The sequence below is a fragment of the Scyliorhinus canicula genome, chromosome 27 (assembly GCF_902713615.1).
Source record: "Scyliorhinus canicula chromosome 27, sScyCan1.1, whole genome shotgun sequence".
NCBI classification, from domain to species: domain Eukaryota; kingdom Metazoa; phylum Chordata; class Chondrichthyes; order Carcharhiniformes; family Scyliorhinidae; genus Scyliorhinus; species Scyliorhinus canicula.
The window spans coordinates 8,916,748-8,934,202 of record NC_052172.1 but is presented as its reverse complement, the minus strand read 5'-3'; the positions used below and the strand labels follow the sequence as shown (position 1 = coordinate 8,934,202).

At 47.2% G+C, this 17,455-nt stretch overlaps 1 protein-coding gene across 1 annotated transcript in view; it reads left to right on the top strand.

Annotated features, from left to right (window-relative positions):
• Window positions 1-17,455, top strand: part of LOC119957898 (ryanodine receptor 1-like) — a 463,450-nt gene that overhangs the window by 120,866 nt on the left and 325,129 nt on the right. Inside the window, exons 21-25 of the mRNA XM_038786087.1 lie at window positions 1,922-2,138; window positions 5,241-5,345; window positions 8,432-8,535; window positions 8,636-8,719; window positions 14,260-14,419. Coding sequence (XP_038642015.1) covers window positions 1,922-2,138; window positions 5,241-5,345; window positions 8,432-8,535; window positions 8,636-8,719; window positions 14,260-14,419 — 670 coding nt within the window. The remainder of the gene's footprint in view (window positions 1-1,921; window positions 2,139-5,240; window positions 5,346-8,431; window positions 8,536-8,635; window positions 8,720-14,259; window positions 14,420-17,455) is intronic.

Below are 17,455 nucleotides of genomic sequence, written 5' to 3'. Positions count from 1 at the left end.
TCATTCTTCTTTGTCTGTCTTCACTGCTTTATGGGTATCTGAAAGGGAAAAAAAAAGTAGAAGGTTAGAGCGGGGCACGGGGAGGAGAGTTGGGAAGGTATGAGGATATCTTCATCCTCCATGTTTTCAGCCCTGCCGCTGGGCCTGGCCTCAGGAATGGCTGTTCCAATCGTGACAGCACTGTCACCTCGACAGAAATAAGGACAGCAGGTGTTCCTGACCCCCTCCATTTGCCTCCTGCCTCCTCCCAATTGTACGCCTTGTCTGAAAGAAAGACAAAGGCGTGACTGGGGAGTGTTGTGTAATCCGTTTAGGAGATGTGCCTGATATGATTGAATCGCTGGCAGTGTGTTCAAGCTGTAAGGTGTGGGTGTGATGCTTGCAGCAGTGCTGTATTTTTGAGGGTGAGGTGAAGCACATCAATGTTAGGTGTAGGCTTGGTTAAGAGTGCCCAGTGATAAACATTACTTGCACACGATGATTGGGATGTGGCGAAATAAGCTGTGGCTGAGGCTAGATGTGCACTTTGTAAAATGTGGCATTTGAAAATGCATTCACAGACCTTGACCACTTGTGCGGTTATTGAACCTCTTGGGTCACCGCACCGTGGTCGTCTGCTTGACCCTGCGTTGCCCTCCACGTCTGTCTGTTCCTACCGTGTTCTGAGTGCGAGTCTGGAGGGTCTCCTCACTCTGTGGATGTCGGACATCCCTCTTCCTTTCCAATTCTTCGAACTATCTGGCCAGTGCAGCATTCGAAAACCCTTGGCCCTGGTTTCTCCCATGTTGTGCCGTCCACTGTGTCCCAGAACCCGCTCATTTTCTGAATGACTCCCAACATCTGTGGCATTCACTGCGCAGGCTATTTTTAATTGGTAGTCGGAGATGATGGGTGCGATCTACCCGAATGAGGACAGAGTCCCGCGAGATTAAGTGGGTGTTCCCTGGCACTCGAAACGCCAAGGAGGACCCCGCTATCGAGTGCGCATCCGGGTAGATAGGGGGCCTCAGCGGGGATCTTTTGAGCCCCCAATGTGACTCCAGAACCCCCCCCCCCTTGCCCCAACCCACTATAAGGCGGTCCCCAGGCACCCCACACCCACGCAGGGCACACCCTGGCCCAATTACCACCACGCAAAAAATGATAGCTTGGCTCCCTGACGGTGCTCCTGCCAGCTGGGCAGTGCCACCTAGGCACCTTGGCAGTGCCAGGCTGGCACCCAGGTGGCACTTCCAGTGTGACAAGTTGACAGTGGTAGGGTGCTCAGGTGGCACCAGCAGTGCCAGGGCACCACCCTGCCCAGAGTTGGTGCCTAATCTCCTGGGATTGACCCACGAGCGCCGTTCCATTTGGTCCCCGTTTGTGCAGACCAGCACTGAACGGCGTTCGCCAGAGGCTGTCCAACGCAAGGGAGTTGGATCCTACGCCTTGGTTAGATCTCAGTAACGCATACTAGAGCGAGGCGAGCTGTCTCACTCTAATATGCCAGAATTTGCCAGAAAGTGATTCCACCCAAAATGGGCGGGATTCATATGGCGTTAGATGTCGCACGGCGCGGCAATTTAACTCCCAGCATTTGTTTACTAGCTACAGTGTTGCCTCACAGCACTGAGGACCCGGGTTCGATCCCTGCCCTGGATCACTGTCCATGTGGAGTTTGCGCATTCTCCTCATGTCTGCGTGGGTCTCGCCCAAGCAAACCAAAGATGTGCAGGGTAGGTGCACATTGGCCACGCTAAATTGCCCTTAATTGGGGAAGAAAAAGAATTGGGTACTCTGTATTTAAAAAAAATTAAAATTAACTAGCTACTATGGTTTAGCAGGCCGTTCACGACTGTCATTTCTGACGTGGTCAATAAATGTTAGATCGAGACTGTTTTATGTAGATTTTATACGTGTTTTATATCTTGCTGCTTTGCAGGGTTCGATTCCTGCTGGGTGGCAGACATGGAGATTTCAAGTTTTTGCCGCCTCCTGGTTATTGTCCTTGTTATGAAGCACTGCTGCCGAAGGAAAGAATCCGAATTGAGCCCATCAAGGAGTATAAGCATGACTTTGATGGTATTCGAAACCTCCTCGGACCCACACAATCGCTGTCACACACCGCATTTGCTCCCTCGCCTGTGGATACAGCTCAGGTAATTGGATTAAATATCCATCCTTCAACTTTCCAACTGTTATTCTTCCCATCTTTCCTCCAAATGCTGGATTTGCACGCACTAATTGAAAATTCCCAATTCTTGAAGCTACAATATAATCTCACACACCTCTAATTGTAGCTGTCCAAAATTCTGTAGACCTTGACATCCTATAGTCACACGTGTGAGTTGTATTTCATAATTAAAAATTTATAATGAAATGTAATTTTCTTGATGTCTACACATTCAACATTGTTAAATAAATTTACTTTTTCTTAGCAGTGAGCTTGAATTTAAGAATCGTTTTATTATTTATTTAATTTAGCATAATTGTTGAGCAGATCTGGTTGCACCGCGTTAAGCAAGCAGGTCTTGCTTTCCGTCACTAAAACTGCTCATTATTTAAGATAACCCTGAGCGGGATTCTCTGAGCCCACGCCGGGTCGGAGAATCGGCGGGCGCCAATCGGGCGACGCCGTCCCGGCGCCGGTCCGCCGATTCTCCGGTGAGTGGCGAATTGGCGCAGCGCCGGTCGGGGGGCGCTCTACGCGGCCCTCCCGGCGATTCTCCGCCCGGGATGGGCTGAGTGGCAGCAAGAAGAATCTGAGTCCCCGCCGGCGCCGTCCGCATGTGGACGAGACCCGGCGGGACCTCGGCGTGCATCCTTTCGGAGGCGGCCTGGTTTGGGCGGGGGGGGGGGAAAGAGGGGGGTCCGTTCCGTGGGGGGGCTCCGCTGTAGCCTGTCCCGCGATTGGGGCCTAACGATCTCGGGCCTGCCTCTATGGCTGGGGGCCTGTTTTGCTCCACGCCGGCCCCTGTAGCCCTACGCCATGTTACGTCGGGGCCAGCGCTGAGAAGGAAGCCGCGTGCATTCTCGCCGGTCGCAATGTGCATGCGCAGACCCGTGGCACCCTTTTGAGGCTGGTATCGGCAGCTGGAGCGGCGTGGGTCGCTCCAGTGCCGTGCTGGCCTCCGTAGGGCTCAGAATCACTGCTCCTGGGGCCTGTTGACTCCGTCGTAAAACGCGACGGTGTTTACGACGGCGTCAACACTTACGCCTCAAGACCAGAGAATCCCGCCCCCTAATCTTCTCCTCCCCATCGCAAATCATCTTCTGAAGCAATATCCTCATATTCCTCTGCTAGCTATTATTTCTCTCCCCGCAGATACTTCCTGAATTGCTGAGTATTTCCAGCACTTCCACGTTTAGTTCAGATTTCTAGCATCCACAGTATGGTGCCTTTATTCTCCTACTCCTTCTCCACCGTCAAGTCCAAGTATGTGCGTAAAGAGTTCATGAATGTTTTTTGCCGGAAAAGCAAGACCATCAGATCAGTTTCCTTTTCCACTACCTTCCTTATCTTCAACCTGTTGAACGAAACTTCCCTCGAATGTTATGGGGCTGGTTTAGCTCACTGGGCTAAATCGCTGGCTTTTAAAGCAGACCAAGCAGGCCAGCAGCACGGTTCGATTCCCGTACCGGCCTCCCCGGACAGGCGCCGGAATGTGGCGACTAGGGGCTTTTCACAGTAACTTCATTGAAGCCTACTCGTGACAATAAGCGATTTCCATTTTTCATTTTCATTTCCTGCTGCCTCTAACTCCACAACTTTCCTAATCATAGGTTAGGTAGTGTTATTGGGTTACGGGGTTAGGGTGCAAGTGAAGGCTTAAGTGGGTCGGTGCAGACTCGATGGGCCGAATGGCCTCCTTCTGCACTGTATGTCCTGCAACTCCAAAAATGTTCTGATCTCAACTTATCCATGAGATTGATCTCATGTCGGCTTGACTCTGTTCCCACTGAATTGTTGGCCGCCCAGCTATCTTGCCTTCCATGTTGGTTGGGGCAGAATTTTGCTGCAGGCTTGGGGGCCCTGCCAACAGGACAAAATGGAGATCCCGAGCCTATTCTTGCTCACAGCAGGATTGGCTCAGCGATTTTATTAGAGGCTGTCTCCTAATTGGCCATTCCTGGGTTCACGGTCCAATTAAGACCAGTGGACAGGATGTCAAATCTTCTGGTCCAATCAAAGAGCCCCATTAGGAAAGGTAGGTGCTACTGAGGCAGGTTGGAAAACAAGAGGTTGGATAGGTAAAATACAAAATTTAATCTCCGAGGCCCCTCTAGATATCCCATTGAGGCTGTGACGTGCTCTTCCCCGTGAGCTTCCAGATCTAATTAGACACTCCCTCCCAAAATCAGTTATCAAAGTCACAAATTACATTCTGTGCGACAGTAACGAAGGTAAACAATCCCTCCTCATCTTTTTAAAATTAAATTGTTTTTGTTCCAATTAGGGGGTAATTTAGCGTGGCCAATCCACTACCCTATCTTTGGGTTGTGGGGGAGACCCGTGCAGACACGGGGAGAATGTGCAAACTCCACACGGACGGTGACCCGGGGCCGGGATTGAACCCGGGACCACTTGCACTCTTCATTCACAACTTGCAGTCCTCAACGCGATTGATCCACCAATATCCTCCACCAATGCTTCTTCTCCATCACCCAGCTATGTGGATCTGAACTCGCCCGGTCCCATTTTTATCTGGTCATAATTAAGGGACCCACATGCAGTGGTTTCTCTTCCTGTGTCTGTATTGTTAATCTCTAGAGATATCCAGAGCTCTATTTATTTCCCATCCACATAATGACCCTTGGCGACTTCATCTGAAAATATGGTGTTAGTTTTCACATGCCTGCTGGCAGTGTTCAGCTCTATCTTACCCTGCCCCTTCCCTGTCACTATCTGACATCCAGTATTAGATGAAAGCAGAACATTTTTCCACAGAAATATTGGAAAGCACAGAGTCATTGGGCTGAATTTTTGTTGCACGAGAAGGCAGGACTGGAGTTGGGCACAAAAAGGGGGTTAAGATGGCGGGGTAAGGTCACAATCTTAAGGTGGTGTTGAGCTCAATGTTTAGTCCTCAGGGTTGTAACATGCCGAACAACGTTAATGATTTGACATTATTTATAATTTTTATGAAATAATTAAATTCTAGGTTTCAAACATAACTGCAGTTCTATTGATGAATTATAGTTTATTGATTGGCATTAAAATGAAGGCTCAATTTCAGTAAGTGTTTTTTTCCTCTTTCTAGATTGTTCTACCACCTCATCTGGAACGAATACGAGAGAGATTAGCTGAAAACATCCACGAACTTTGGTCTTTAACAAAGATCGAGTTAGGTTGGACGTATGGAACAGTAAGAATTTAATTATGGTTTTAATTATGTTGCCTGTATTACATTATGTTGCTTACATCCCTGCTTTTCGTTATATTGCTTCAAGTGTAAGAATTAATTATATGATGAAAATGTTAAAGAATAAAAGAACAAAACAATTACAGCGTAGGAACAGGCCCTTCGGCCCTCCAAGCCTGCTCCGGCCATGCTGCCCGTCTGAACTGAAACCCCTTACCATTCCGGGGACCTTATCCCTCTATTCCTACCCTATTCATGTATTTCTCAAGACGCACCTTAAAAGTTAATGTCTGAGTAAGTATTCATGAGCAGTGTTTCGAGGGTGACGAAACTGAAAGGTTAATTTGTTGCCCAATTATTTTTTGGAAAATATTAACATTGAACTGAATTTAAGGCGGCATGAACTCATTTAGAAGGTGCTTACGTCACATTCGTACCAGAGGAACGTTGTTATTTGTCATAAAAAAACCAGAGCATCAGGATAACAGCACGGTAGCATTGTGGATAGCGCAATCGCTTCACAGCTCCAGGGTCCCAGGTTCGATTCCGGCTTGGGTCGCTGTCTGTGCGGAGTCTGCACATCCTCCCCGTGTGTGCGTCGGTTTCCTCCGGGTACTCCGGTTTCCTCCCGCAGTCCAAAGATGTGCAGGTTAGGTAGATTGGCTATGATAAATTGCCCTTAGTGTCAAAAATTGCCCTTAGTGTTGGGTGGGGTTACTGGGTTATGGGGATAGGGTGGAGGTGTTAACCTTGGGTAGGGTGCTCTTTCCAGGAGCCGGTGCAGACTCGATGGGCCGAATGGCCTCCTTCTGCACTGTAAATTCTATGAAATAACAGATGATAAAAAATGAGTTTGATCTAATCAGTATAATACTGCGACTGTCCAGGCATTTGAATGAAAAGTGCCTTTCTACCACTCCACGCTATGGTGCACTTAATCTTCAATGGAAGCTCCAGCCTCTGGAGTTTGAGTAGATGTTTAAACCCTGATCTGTCCCTGTCACATAACATAGGTTAATCATTCACCGAAAAGGGAAAAATAGCAGTAGAACCCAAATCTTATTATTGAAAACATGTATTCTGATAGGATTCTATACATGGATTTTCCAGTGATATTTTGAAATCATTATACAATGCTTAACGGGTGAATTTTACATTTTTCAGTGGGATGCTGACTCCTACCCCCACCCTTTATCCAACAAAGTGCTTTGTGGCCAGTTAGCGGCCGCCCAGCAAGAAGCCAGCCAATTACCCCATAGGCCGCTTGCTTCCTGATCACAAACCCTTCCCAGTTTTTATTATTTGTTCCGGCACTCTTCATTTAACCAGGGTTGATAACCCTTCCTTTATGGTAATGGTGGATTTGTGGATATGCCAGGCCATGAGGTTACAGATTGTAGTTGAAAGCAATTCTGCTGTTGCTGGCTCCTCTGGATGCTTGGTTTTGTGCTGCTAGATCTGTTCGCAATCTATCCTATTTAACACAGTGGCAGTGACAACAAAATCCTCAGTGCGACGGTGAGACTTTGTCTCCACAGAGACTATGTCGTGGTCACTCCGACCAAAACGTCATGGACGCTTGCGACAGGTACCATGTTGAGGATGAGGTCAAGTAGGTCTTTCCCTCTTGATGGATCATTCACCACTTGCTGCCAACCCAGTCTAACAGCTATGCCCTTTAGATTTTGGCCGGCTCGGTCAGTAGTTATGCTATCGGGCCACTCTTTGTGATGGACATTAAAGCTGCCCACCAGTATATTCTGCCCCCTTTCCTCTCTGCTTCTTCCATTTGGAGGCGGGGTGATAAGTGGTAAGAGCAGGAGGTTTGCTTGCCCGTTTGACCTGATGCCATGAGACTTCATGGGGTCCAGAGTCAATGTTGAAGATTACCCAGGCTACTCCATCCCTTCTGGATGCCACTGTGCTGCCACCTCTGCTCGGTCTGTCCTAGACCGGGACCATCAGTCTGACATCCTAGTGCCGCCTTGTTTCACCTTGGCCGAAATTGGACACCCGAAAAATCCACCGGGGTGGCACGGTGGCACAGTGGTTAGCACTGCTGCCTCACAGCATCCGTAACCCAGGTTAAATTCCAGCCTTGGGTCAATGTGTGTGTAGAATTTGCACTTTTCACCCTACATCTGCAGGGATTTCCTCTGGGTTTCCCCCATAGTCCAAAGATGTGCAGGTTAGGTGGATTGACCATGATTAAAATTGCCCCGTAGTGTCCACGGATGTGCAGATTTGGTGGGGTTACGGGTATAGAGTGGGTAATGGGGCCTAGGTAGGGTGCTGCTTCAGAGGGTCGGTGCTGACTTGATGGGCCAAATGGCCTCTTTCTGCACTGTAGGATTCCGTTGTTCCAACGTAAAATTGTTATTAGGTTGTTAACAAGCTTAATCGCTGGTTAATTAATTTTTTTATAAATGGCTGTTGGGATGGCCGGTTTTGCTGCTCGCCTGACTTCCATGTTATCAGAGATCAGTGTGGTGATGTTGGGTTGGCTGCCCTTTGTCATCCTGCGGACCTTAAGTAAGCGCGAGGGGTTAGCACGATTGATTTCCAAACATAAAATTCATCCTTGTGTGAAGCGAGGGCTTTTTTTACCGTCTTCATAGAACATACAGTGCAGAAGGAGCCATTCAGCCCATCGAGTCTGCACTGACCCACTTAGGCCCTCACTTGCACCCTATCCCCGTAACCCAATAACCCCTCCTAACCTTTTTGGTCACGAAGGGCAATTTATCATGGCCAATCCACCTAACCTGCACGTCTTTGGACTGTGGGAGGAATCCGGAGCACCCGGAGGAAACCCACACAGACACTGGGAGAACGTGCAGACTCCACAAAGGCAGTGACCCAGCAGGGATTCGAACCCGGGTCCCTGGCGCTGTGAAGCCACAGCGCTAATCACTTGTGCTACCGTGAGGATGAATCTTTTAGAGTGCACTCAGGAAGCACTTAATCACTTTAAATTGGAGGCACATTAGGGCGCCTGTTGTGCAAGTTGACACTGCTGCAACAGGTTTTAATATTCTCACAGTGGAAGAAACATGAGACTGCTCATCATTGCTTTTCTTTCCCTGCAGATTCGAGATGACAACAAGAAGCTGCATCCTTGTCTTGTGGAGTTTTACAGACTGCACGAACCGGAAAGAAACTACAACTTGCAAATGTCAGGCGAAACTCTAAAGTCAGTACCGTGCGATTCTGAACACTGCACATGATCTTCAGCTCAATTAGATGAATGTTAAAAACTATATATTTTTTTCCCTTTAAACATCTCTCCTCAGAACCCTGTTAGCATTGGGTTGCCATGTTGGAATGGCCGATGAAAAGGCAGAAGAAAACCTGAAGAAAGTAAAACTGGCCAAATCGTAAGTTTTGCTTATTTTAGCAATCGTTAAAAATATCTCTCAATTACATTTGCGTTGATTGAAACACAGTAAACCAGCAAGTGGCCTTATGTGTCCGCAGTTCCTTAAAGTGGGAATGATGTTTCTCTGCAGAATAAGCAAAGCAGATGCTGCCTTTTCCTGGAGATGGTTGCACAGATTATAAGGGGATATTTTGCGCACTTTCTCGTAGTTTTGAGAGCCCATTGCCTATCTGCTTTTTGATGGAATAATTCAGGTATACTAGAGTAACTTTAAAATCCTGAAAATAGAAAGGGAAGCCATTATCAAGGATTTTATAGCAGAGCATTGAGAAAATAGTAGCAGGATCGGGCTGCGTCAGCATGGATTTATGAATGGGAAATCATGCTTGACAAAACTATGGAATTCTTTGAGGATGTAACTGGTCGGGTTGACGAGGGGGAGCCAGTGGATGTGGTATATTTTGACTTTCAGAAGGCAAAGTCTCGCACAAGAGATTAGTGTGTAAAATTAAAGCACATGGCATTAGGGGTAGTGTATTAAGATGGATAGAAAACTGATTGGCAGACAGGAAACAAGGAGTAAGAATTAGAACATAGAACATAGAACAGTACAGCACAGAACAGGCCCTTCGGCCCTCGATGTTGTGCCGAGCCATGATCACCCTACTCAAACCCACTTATCCACCCTATACCCGTAACCCAGGGGTCACAGTCTGAGGGGATGAGGAGAAATGTCTTTACCCAGAGAGTGGTCGGCCTGTGGAATTTGTTTCCGCAGGAAGTAGTTGTGGCCAAAACATTGCATGTTTTCAAGAACCAGTTAGATACAGCACTTAGGGCAAAGGGGGATCAAAGGATGTGGCGGAAAAGCGGAGTTAGGCTATTGAGTTGGATGGTCAGCATGATCTTAATGAATGGCGGAGCAGGCTCGAAGGGCTGAATGGCCTCCTCCTGCTCCTATTTTCTATGTTTTCTATTACGTGTTGAAGTCAATATTTTTCCCGCTTCTGGACTGTGATAGAAAGATTCAACAACGCTCGTTAAGAAAACAAAACAAGGCTTTATTAGCGAATTACAACTGCATGCAGAAATGGCTGAAACTTGAAGTCAGGGAGCAGTCAATGCAAACTGCTGTTTCCTTCCCAAGTTTGCGTTTTCACAGAGAATCAGCTCAGTATTTATACATTATCAGAATCAAGATTACGTAACTTGAGTTTGGTCAGGAATTCGATCAGAAGTACAAATATAAACAATATCATAAAACAGGCGTCATCTTGCTGACCCTTCAGGACGCTGGGTCTCATATCATTATCTTGTCTTTTGATCGCATGTTTAAGAATCAGCGGATACTCGTCCTGACCCTATCTTGTCGTATTTAGACTGCTTTGGGTTATGACGAGTTAGTCTTATCAGAGTTTACAGAGCCCAGGCACTTCAGAACAACTTGACCTTCTCTGATTGTATTTGTGCTTTAGTTCATGCGAAGTCAGTTTTAATTTCATTGTACCCAGTATTTTGACCAGTTTTCCCATCATGCCATTATTTACTTCGTACAACATCACACATGGATCCCCAAAAAGAGTGGGTTTGAGACGGGGAGCGGGGGGAAGAAAAAGGTTTTTCTCCACTGTAGTTATACGATTAGCTTTTTGGGTTTTCAGGGCTTGAGGAAACCTGTCAGCTGAAAGGAGATGAGGTCAGCTGCAACAGAGCCAATAACAAATCACCCCAGCGATCACACTGCCCAAGACTCTGGCGTTCCAATTAACTCCCCATTTTCTCATGGCCCACAATCTAGTAACAACATGACCCAGTCCCCCATGATCCTCCCCAAGCAATCTACTCTTCCCTTCAGGATACCCCTCTGGCTCAATTACTCAATTCTGAAACCTTATCCCCAGCTCCCCTGAGCTCTGAAACCTCTTCAACGATCACCTCCTACCTCCCTAAATATACCCCAGCCAGCCCCACAGTGATCTTCTCCAATCTCCCTGAGCAGCACCCACCAAACCATTCCTCCTTCTCCTCCAGCTATGCGACGTGGCCTGTTGCTGAAGGCCTACCCACCGGGAAACCACCCAGTCTCACCATCTAGCAGGCTGTGGCCAGGAATCAGAACCTTAATTATAGTTAGCGGGTCCTGCTGAATTTGACAGTGTGACGAATGTTTTCTCAAAAATCAGCTTCTCAAAATATTTCTGCCATACACGGGGCAATCAGGAGCACAGTTGTGGAAAGTAATATCTAACTGATTGGTTCTAACCTTTATTTTTGTTTTGTGCTCCAACCGATCTGACTGGTTCATATTGGGGACTTCCAATATTAGTGGGAAGAAAACCTTCCTCCTGAAGTGCTGACATTGACATGTGTTAGTTTAGGCATGAATGATGAATTGTACCATGTTTTTGATTTTTAAGTGGCAGAATCAAAAACATTACTATTTATCAACATACAGTTTTTGTGAAATTGTACTAAATTGGTTGCTATCATTATTATGCGGGGAGATCTATAATTGACTTGATCATAAAACATAGAACATAGAACAGTACAGCACAGAACAGGCCCTTCGGCCCTCGATGTTGTGCCGAGCAATGATCACCCTACTCAAACCCACATATCCACCCTATACCCGTAACCCAACAACCCCCCCCATTACCTTACTTTTTAGGACACTACTGGCAATTTAGCATGGCCAATCCACCTAACCCGCACATCTTTGGACTGTGGGAGGAAACCGGAGCACCCGGAGGAAACCCACGCAGACACGGGGAGGATGTGCAGACTCCACACAGACAGTGACCCAAGTCAGGAACCGAACCTGGGACCCTGGATCATCTCATACTGGTAGCTGCATCAGTCTGATAGCTGCACGGAAATGCTATAGCAAAGGAGATCACTGTTTATTTACCGATTTCACCAAGGAATTTAGCCGCACGAACAGAGGCGCAACGTTTTTTTTAAAATTTAGAGTTCCCGATTTATTTCTTTTCCAATTAAGGGGCAATTTAGCGTGGCCACTCCACCTAACCTGCACATCTTTGGTGTTGTGGGGGTGAAAGCCACGCAGACACGGGGAGAATGTGCAAAATCCACACGGCCAGTGAGCCAGGGCCGGGATTCGAACCCGGGTCCTCAGCGCCGTAGTCCCAGTGGTAACCACTGCGCCACCGTGCTGCCCTTGAGGCTCAACATTTAAACTGCTGCAGAAAATTGGCTGGCCTGAAGCGGCTCTGTGATCTCCACTTTCCATGACAACATGCTGGGCAAAGTCAACTAAGGTGGGGCAAGGTTGCCACTTCTGAGGCTCTGAAGCATGCGAATTCCATCAGCGTGCACATCACTAAGCCAACAACGTCTACACTTGTCCTGTCATGTTTACCATATGGATGGGCGCCATATACTTTTCTATAAGGCGAACTGGCCAGTGGGTCATAACCGCCTGGGTGACCATCCTGCCACTGCAAGGGCACCTTTCAACGACAGAACGAAGATGATGGACATTGATACTGAAAACTGGGAGACAGTCGTGGCTGGCCTTGACCTCTGGTGGCTGACGGCTTTGGAAAAAAAATGAGCAGAAATGAAAAGCCCTCAGCTGGCCGACAAGAGGGCCCAGGGAAAACATAGGCTGGCGAATTGCGCATCCTCTCAGTCCACTGTCTCCCTCTGCAGAAAATGAGGCAGAGAATCCCGAGTCACGCCAGCCGATGCTTAACACAGAGTTGGCCACTACGACACAAACCTTCATCTGACGAGATGGAAGGCAGCCACCGTTAAGCTTATTCTGAACCTATCTCCATGGTAACCTTTTGACTGAAGAATCTTAAATCATGTAGGCATGTATGCTTGTGATTTAAAATTAGATACTTCAGCTACACTAAGCTTCAGGCTGATAATCAAAGTACTGCCAGTAAAGAATTATACGCTATTGGCTTCCCACGGCCAGACTAAATCTGTGTACGTGACTCCCGCTAAGAATGTGGATAGAGCACAACTGTCAATCTACCAAGGTTCAGGTATCAACACTCGATACAATGGCAATCATTTGTCTTAGTGCCATTGTTATGCAGGAATAAACTTATTTAAAATATAAAGGTTAATACCTGTAAAAATAATAACACATCGGAATTGTGGTACAAGTGGTTTGAATGTGAATACATGAACTTCATCATATTCTGATCCCAGACCACACCCCAACAGTGACTAGGATACTGGGCAGAAACCCCAATATTTTATTTTAATTTTGTAAGATTGTGAGGGAAGGATACCTTGCTCCAAGAGTGATTCCACGATAAGTAAGGATATAGTATATTAAAACAAACTTTATTACTAATACAGTATTAAAATATCTTCAACATCACACCAGGAAATATCTTGCAATTACTCCTTAATCTATGCTAATTAATACATTGAATACAGTAACCCCCAACAGTTAACTATATTCCGGCACAAACAACAAAAAAAGTTAAATACTTTTTAAAAATAAATTTAGAGTATCCAATTCATTTTTTTCCAATTAAGGGGCAATTTAGCGTGGCCAATTCACCTACCCTGCACATCTTTTGGATTGTGGGGGTGAAACCCACGCAAACATGGGGAGAATGTGCAAACTCCACACGAACAGTGACCCAGAGCCGGGATCGAACCTGGGACCTCGGCGCTGTGAGGCAACTGTGCTAACCACTTGTGCCACCGTGCTGCCCTAAGTTAAATACCTTTAGCATTCAGGAATACGTGCTTCACCGAGATGTCTGGATACTTAGTCTTGAGAAAGAGAGATCTTTTGACACGGCCTTAAAGAAAAGACCTCACTCATGTCAGAACCATGCAGAAACTCTGGCTGCATTCTTCCGAAGCTGCTTCTCAGCTTGTTTCAGCTCACCTTCTAACCAGACAATTCTGAACTGCTTGGAAGGAAACTGCTTATCTGTCAACAGACATATCTTTAATCAAACTGCAGTGAGAGCAAAATACTTGACTTCTGCTCATAGCTCCATCTAGATCTCAACTGAACTGCTTTTCTGCAAATCGCCTGATACTTTAGCTGTACCCAGTAGCTACATTAATCTTACCAAGCTCGAACCTAATCAACTCCACAGGGACCTCCCCTTAATCCAAACAAAACTGCATTAGCCCAAGCTTTTGCAATGGCCTGAACGCAAACGCACCCCTAGCTCCCAACCTTTCAAACCAGGATTTTTGAAAAACATGACTGCAGCAGTCATACACACCCACTCTTTACTCCATCAACTATCTGTAATACAATATAAAAACTGGGTTTGCTCAGTGGGCTAGACAGCAGGTTTGTAATGCAGAACTATGCCAGCAGCGCGGGTTCAATTCCCGTACCGGCTTACCCGAATAGGCGCTGGAATGTGGCAACGAGGGGCTTCTCACAGTAACTTCAGACTTGTGGCAATGAAAAATTATTATTATTATATCGGAAATTCCTACATTCATCACAAATAATTGGACTGCCTTCCTTTGGCATCACTTCATTATTTTAAAATTAAAAACTCTTTTTTACTTCTGTCCCAGGTACCTGATGTCAAGCGGATACAAGCCTAGTCCACTTGACCTCTCCCATGTCAAACTGACTCCAGCTCAAAATACTCTGGTGGAAAAACTGGCTGAAAATGGCCACAATGTCTGGGCAAGGGACCGCATCCGTCAGGGATGGACGTACAGTATTTTGCAGGTAAGAGGCTGCGAATGAATCTGGAAAGTTGCTTGACATTTAAGAATGCACGAATAATAAAATACGGATGATTAGGCTTCAGAATACTTCAGATATATTCTCATCTCCTATTTCTTGAAACCTCAAAGGTATTATGTACTGATTTTCTTGGATTGGAGTTATACATTGAATTGGTTTGCGAATTAACTTTCAGGGTATTTGTCCGCTGTTATTGGAAGGAATCCAGTGCAGAAATACTGTTTTCTCTGTGTAGTGTCCTGAACTGAGCAGGTATTAAAGGAAAATGCTCAAGTGTTGTTTCCCAAAATTATCAATGGGACCAACCATTTAAAAAGGGACAAAGATTTATTAAATTATTTTTTACATTATCCAGAAAAGTAAATAGCAATAAGTAAATTTTCATCCAAATCTTCTGAAGGGTATAAATTTCCTCGGCTAAGAAGAAGGATCGCCAGCCTACTCCATGCCCGCTCGGTCACTGTCTGTGGGGAGTTTGCACGTTCTCCCCGTGACTGCGTGGGTTTCCTCCGGGTGCTCCGGTTTCCTCCCACAGTACAAAGACGTGCAGGTTAGGTGGATTGGCCGTGATAAATTGCCCTTGGTGTCCAAAAAGGTGAGGAGTGATTATTGGGTTACGGGGGTAGGGTGGAAGTGAGGGCTTAAAGTGGGTCGGTGCAGACTCAATGGGTTGAATAGCTTCCTTCTGCACTGTATGTTCTATGTACTTGATCCTGATTATTATCCAGTGTCCTCTGGGGGATATTTCAACCCACATAATGGCCGGGATTTTCCACCCCTGCGCCGGGTCGGAGACTCCCCGGGGGGAGGCACGAATCCCGCCCCAACGCCGGCTTCTCTATTCTCCGGCACTCTATTTTGGGCGCTGGCCGGTCGGGAGTCCCGATGGACCGAGTGGCTGATGTGTTTTGCCCAGTCTCTGGCGTGGATTACTCACTTTGCACACGACGGGACCCCGACCCCCCCCCCCCCCCCCCCCCCCCCCACCGTGGCCTGGCCTGCGATCAGGGCCTACTGATCTGCAGACGGGCTGGTTCCGTGGGGGCCGCCTTTCCTCCGCGACGGGACCCTGAAGGCTCCGCCATATTGCCCGGGGGCCAGCGCGGAGAAGGGAACCTCCGTCTGCGAAAATACGCCCGCCGTTCTGCACGTGCATGGAAATACGCCCGCCGTTCCACGCATGCGTGAACTCGCGCCGGCCCTTCACCGCCGGCTGGAGCTGCGGGAACCACTCCGGCGTCAACCTAGCCCCCGAGAAAGTGAAGAATTCCTCACTTTCGGTGACCGTTGACGCCCGGAGTGGTTGGCGCCGGTTTTCACACTGGCGTGGGGGACATAGCCCCATTATTGGAGAATCCCACCAAATGTCTGGTTTGGCTTGGATTGAAGTAAAATGTAAAAAAAAAAAAATTAAAACACATCTCTGACCTTCCTTGCTCTCGTTCACTGATGGTTTTAACAGATGTGGAACCAGAGATGGTCGACCAACCCTCTCTCTGGAGGCAGGTCCTTCTGAACCAAACTGCAGGCCGCCATTTTAATAAAAGGTGGCATTCTCCCATTTTGAGACAAAGTGCACTGGCGGCAGTGGGATGGTGAAATGTTTCCTGCTGCAATGGCCAACGGGAAAACGAGTCATATCCTCCGGTCCAGATCTTGTTCAGAGTTTTTTTTATGCAGTAGTCAGTGGTCGGGTAGACCTGGATGGTGCGTCGTCCACCATTGTGTCCGGGTCCTCTAGGCAGGATTCTTCGGCCTCCCAGTCCCATGTTTCCCAGCGGTGCGGCATTCGCTGGCGGTGGGATTCTTTGCTCCCGCCGCGGTCGATGGAAATTCCCATTGAGGCCACCCCGGAACCAGTGGGAAACCTGCTGGTGGGGGTGCGCTGCCGGCAGGACTGACCAGAGAATTCAAGCCAATGTTTAAAAGGTGTCCAACATCACTGACTCGCTATTGAAGAAAGAAATGGACCTCCGGAGGATGAAGATGGATCTCCAGGAACATTGGGCTGGATTCTCCGAAGTGCCGATGCCGGTGTGGGAACAGTGGCGTTTTACGCCAGAAAAAAATGGCGCAAAAGCTGCACCGATCCTCCGTCCGGTGGGAGGCTGGGTTCGTGGCGGCGCATGCGCCGTGCAACATGGTGCCGGCCGCGCGCGGACCTGGCCTGTCAAATAATGTCCCCAGTAACTCCCAATAACTGGGGAGAATTCTGCCCAAAGTTTCTATTTTAAACGGTGGGCAAAATTTTCCTGTCCTCTGCTATGGGCCAGGGTTTAGAGAACCCCAAAGTGTATCATGGAGTTCACCTGACCCACAACTTTTAATAGATTGTGGTATGGGGAGCACACGGCCCACTCTACAGGATGGTACAGCAGAAATGGAAAAGTATTTTTTAAAACAAAACAATGTTTATTCTATGAACTCAAGTTAACCTTTTTAAAACATACAGTGAACATCTTAGCAACCATCAATTCAAATACAACCCCTGCAACACTAAGTAATCCTTTAAGCTTTCCTTTTAACATCCCTACGACTTAAAACACCTTTTTACTAGAAGCACATCAGGTTAAAGGCATTACTGTTGTTTGTTTTAAATCAACAGGATCAATTTACAGTCTTGAGATTACAGAGAGAGATTCATACACCTTCTAGCTGTGACTGCTGCTATCCAGCTCTGAAAATGAAACTAAAACACACCCTGCAGCAAACAGCCTAAAACAAAAGCAAAAAGCTGACAGACAGCCCGGCTCCACCCACACTCTGACATCACTGCAGTAATATGAGCAGCCAAACATTTCTTAAAGCGACATTTCTTAAAGCGACATTCTCATGACACCTCTGGGAGGAAACATGACAGATAAAAGGAAGTGAGAAGGGCTGGATCCCTTTTTACAGCGCTACTGTCTGCCACAAGCGGTTAGGTTGTTTTCTCCAGATCCAACAAGCAAACGCTGCAAATCTTTACCCAACCTCTGTTGACCAGAACATCCACCGTCTGATCTGCTCCCCTCTACT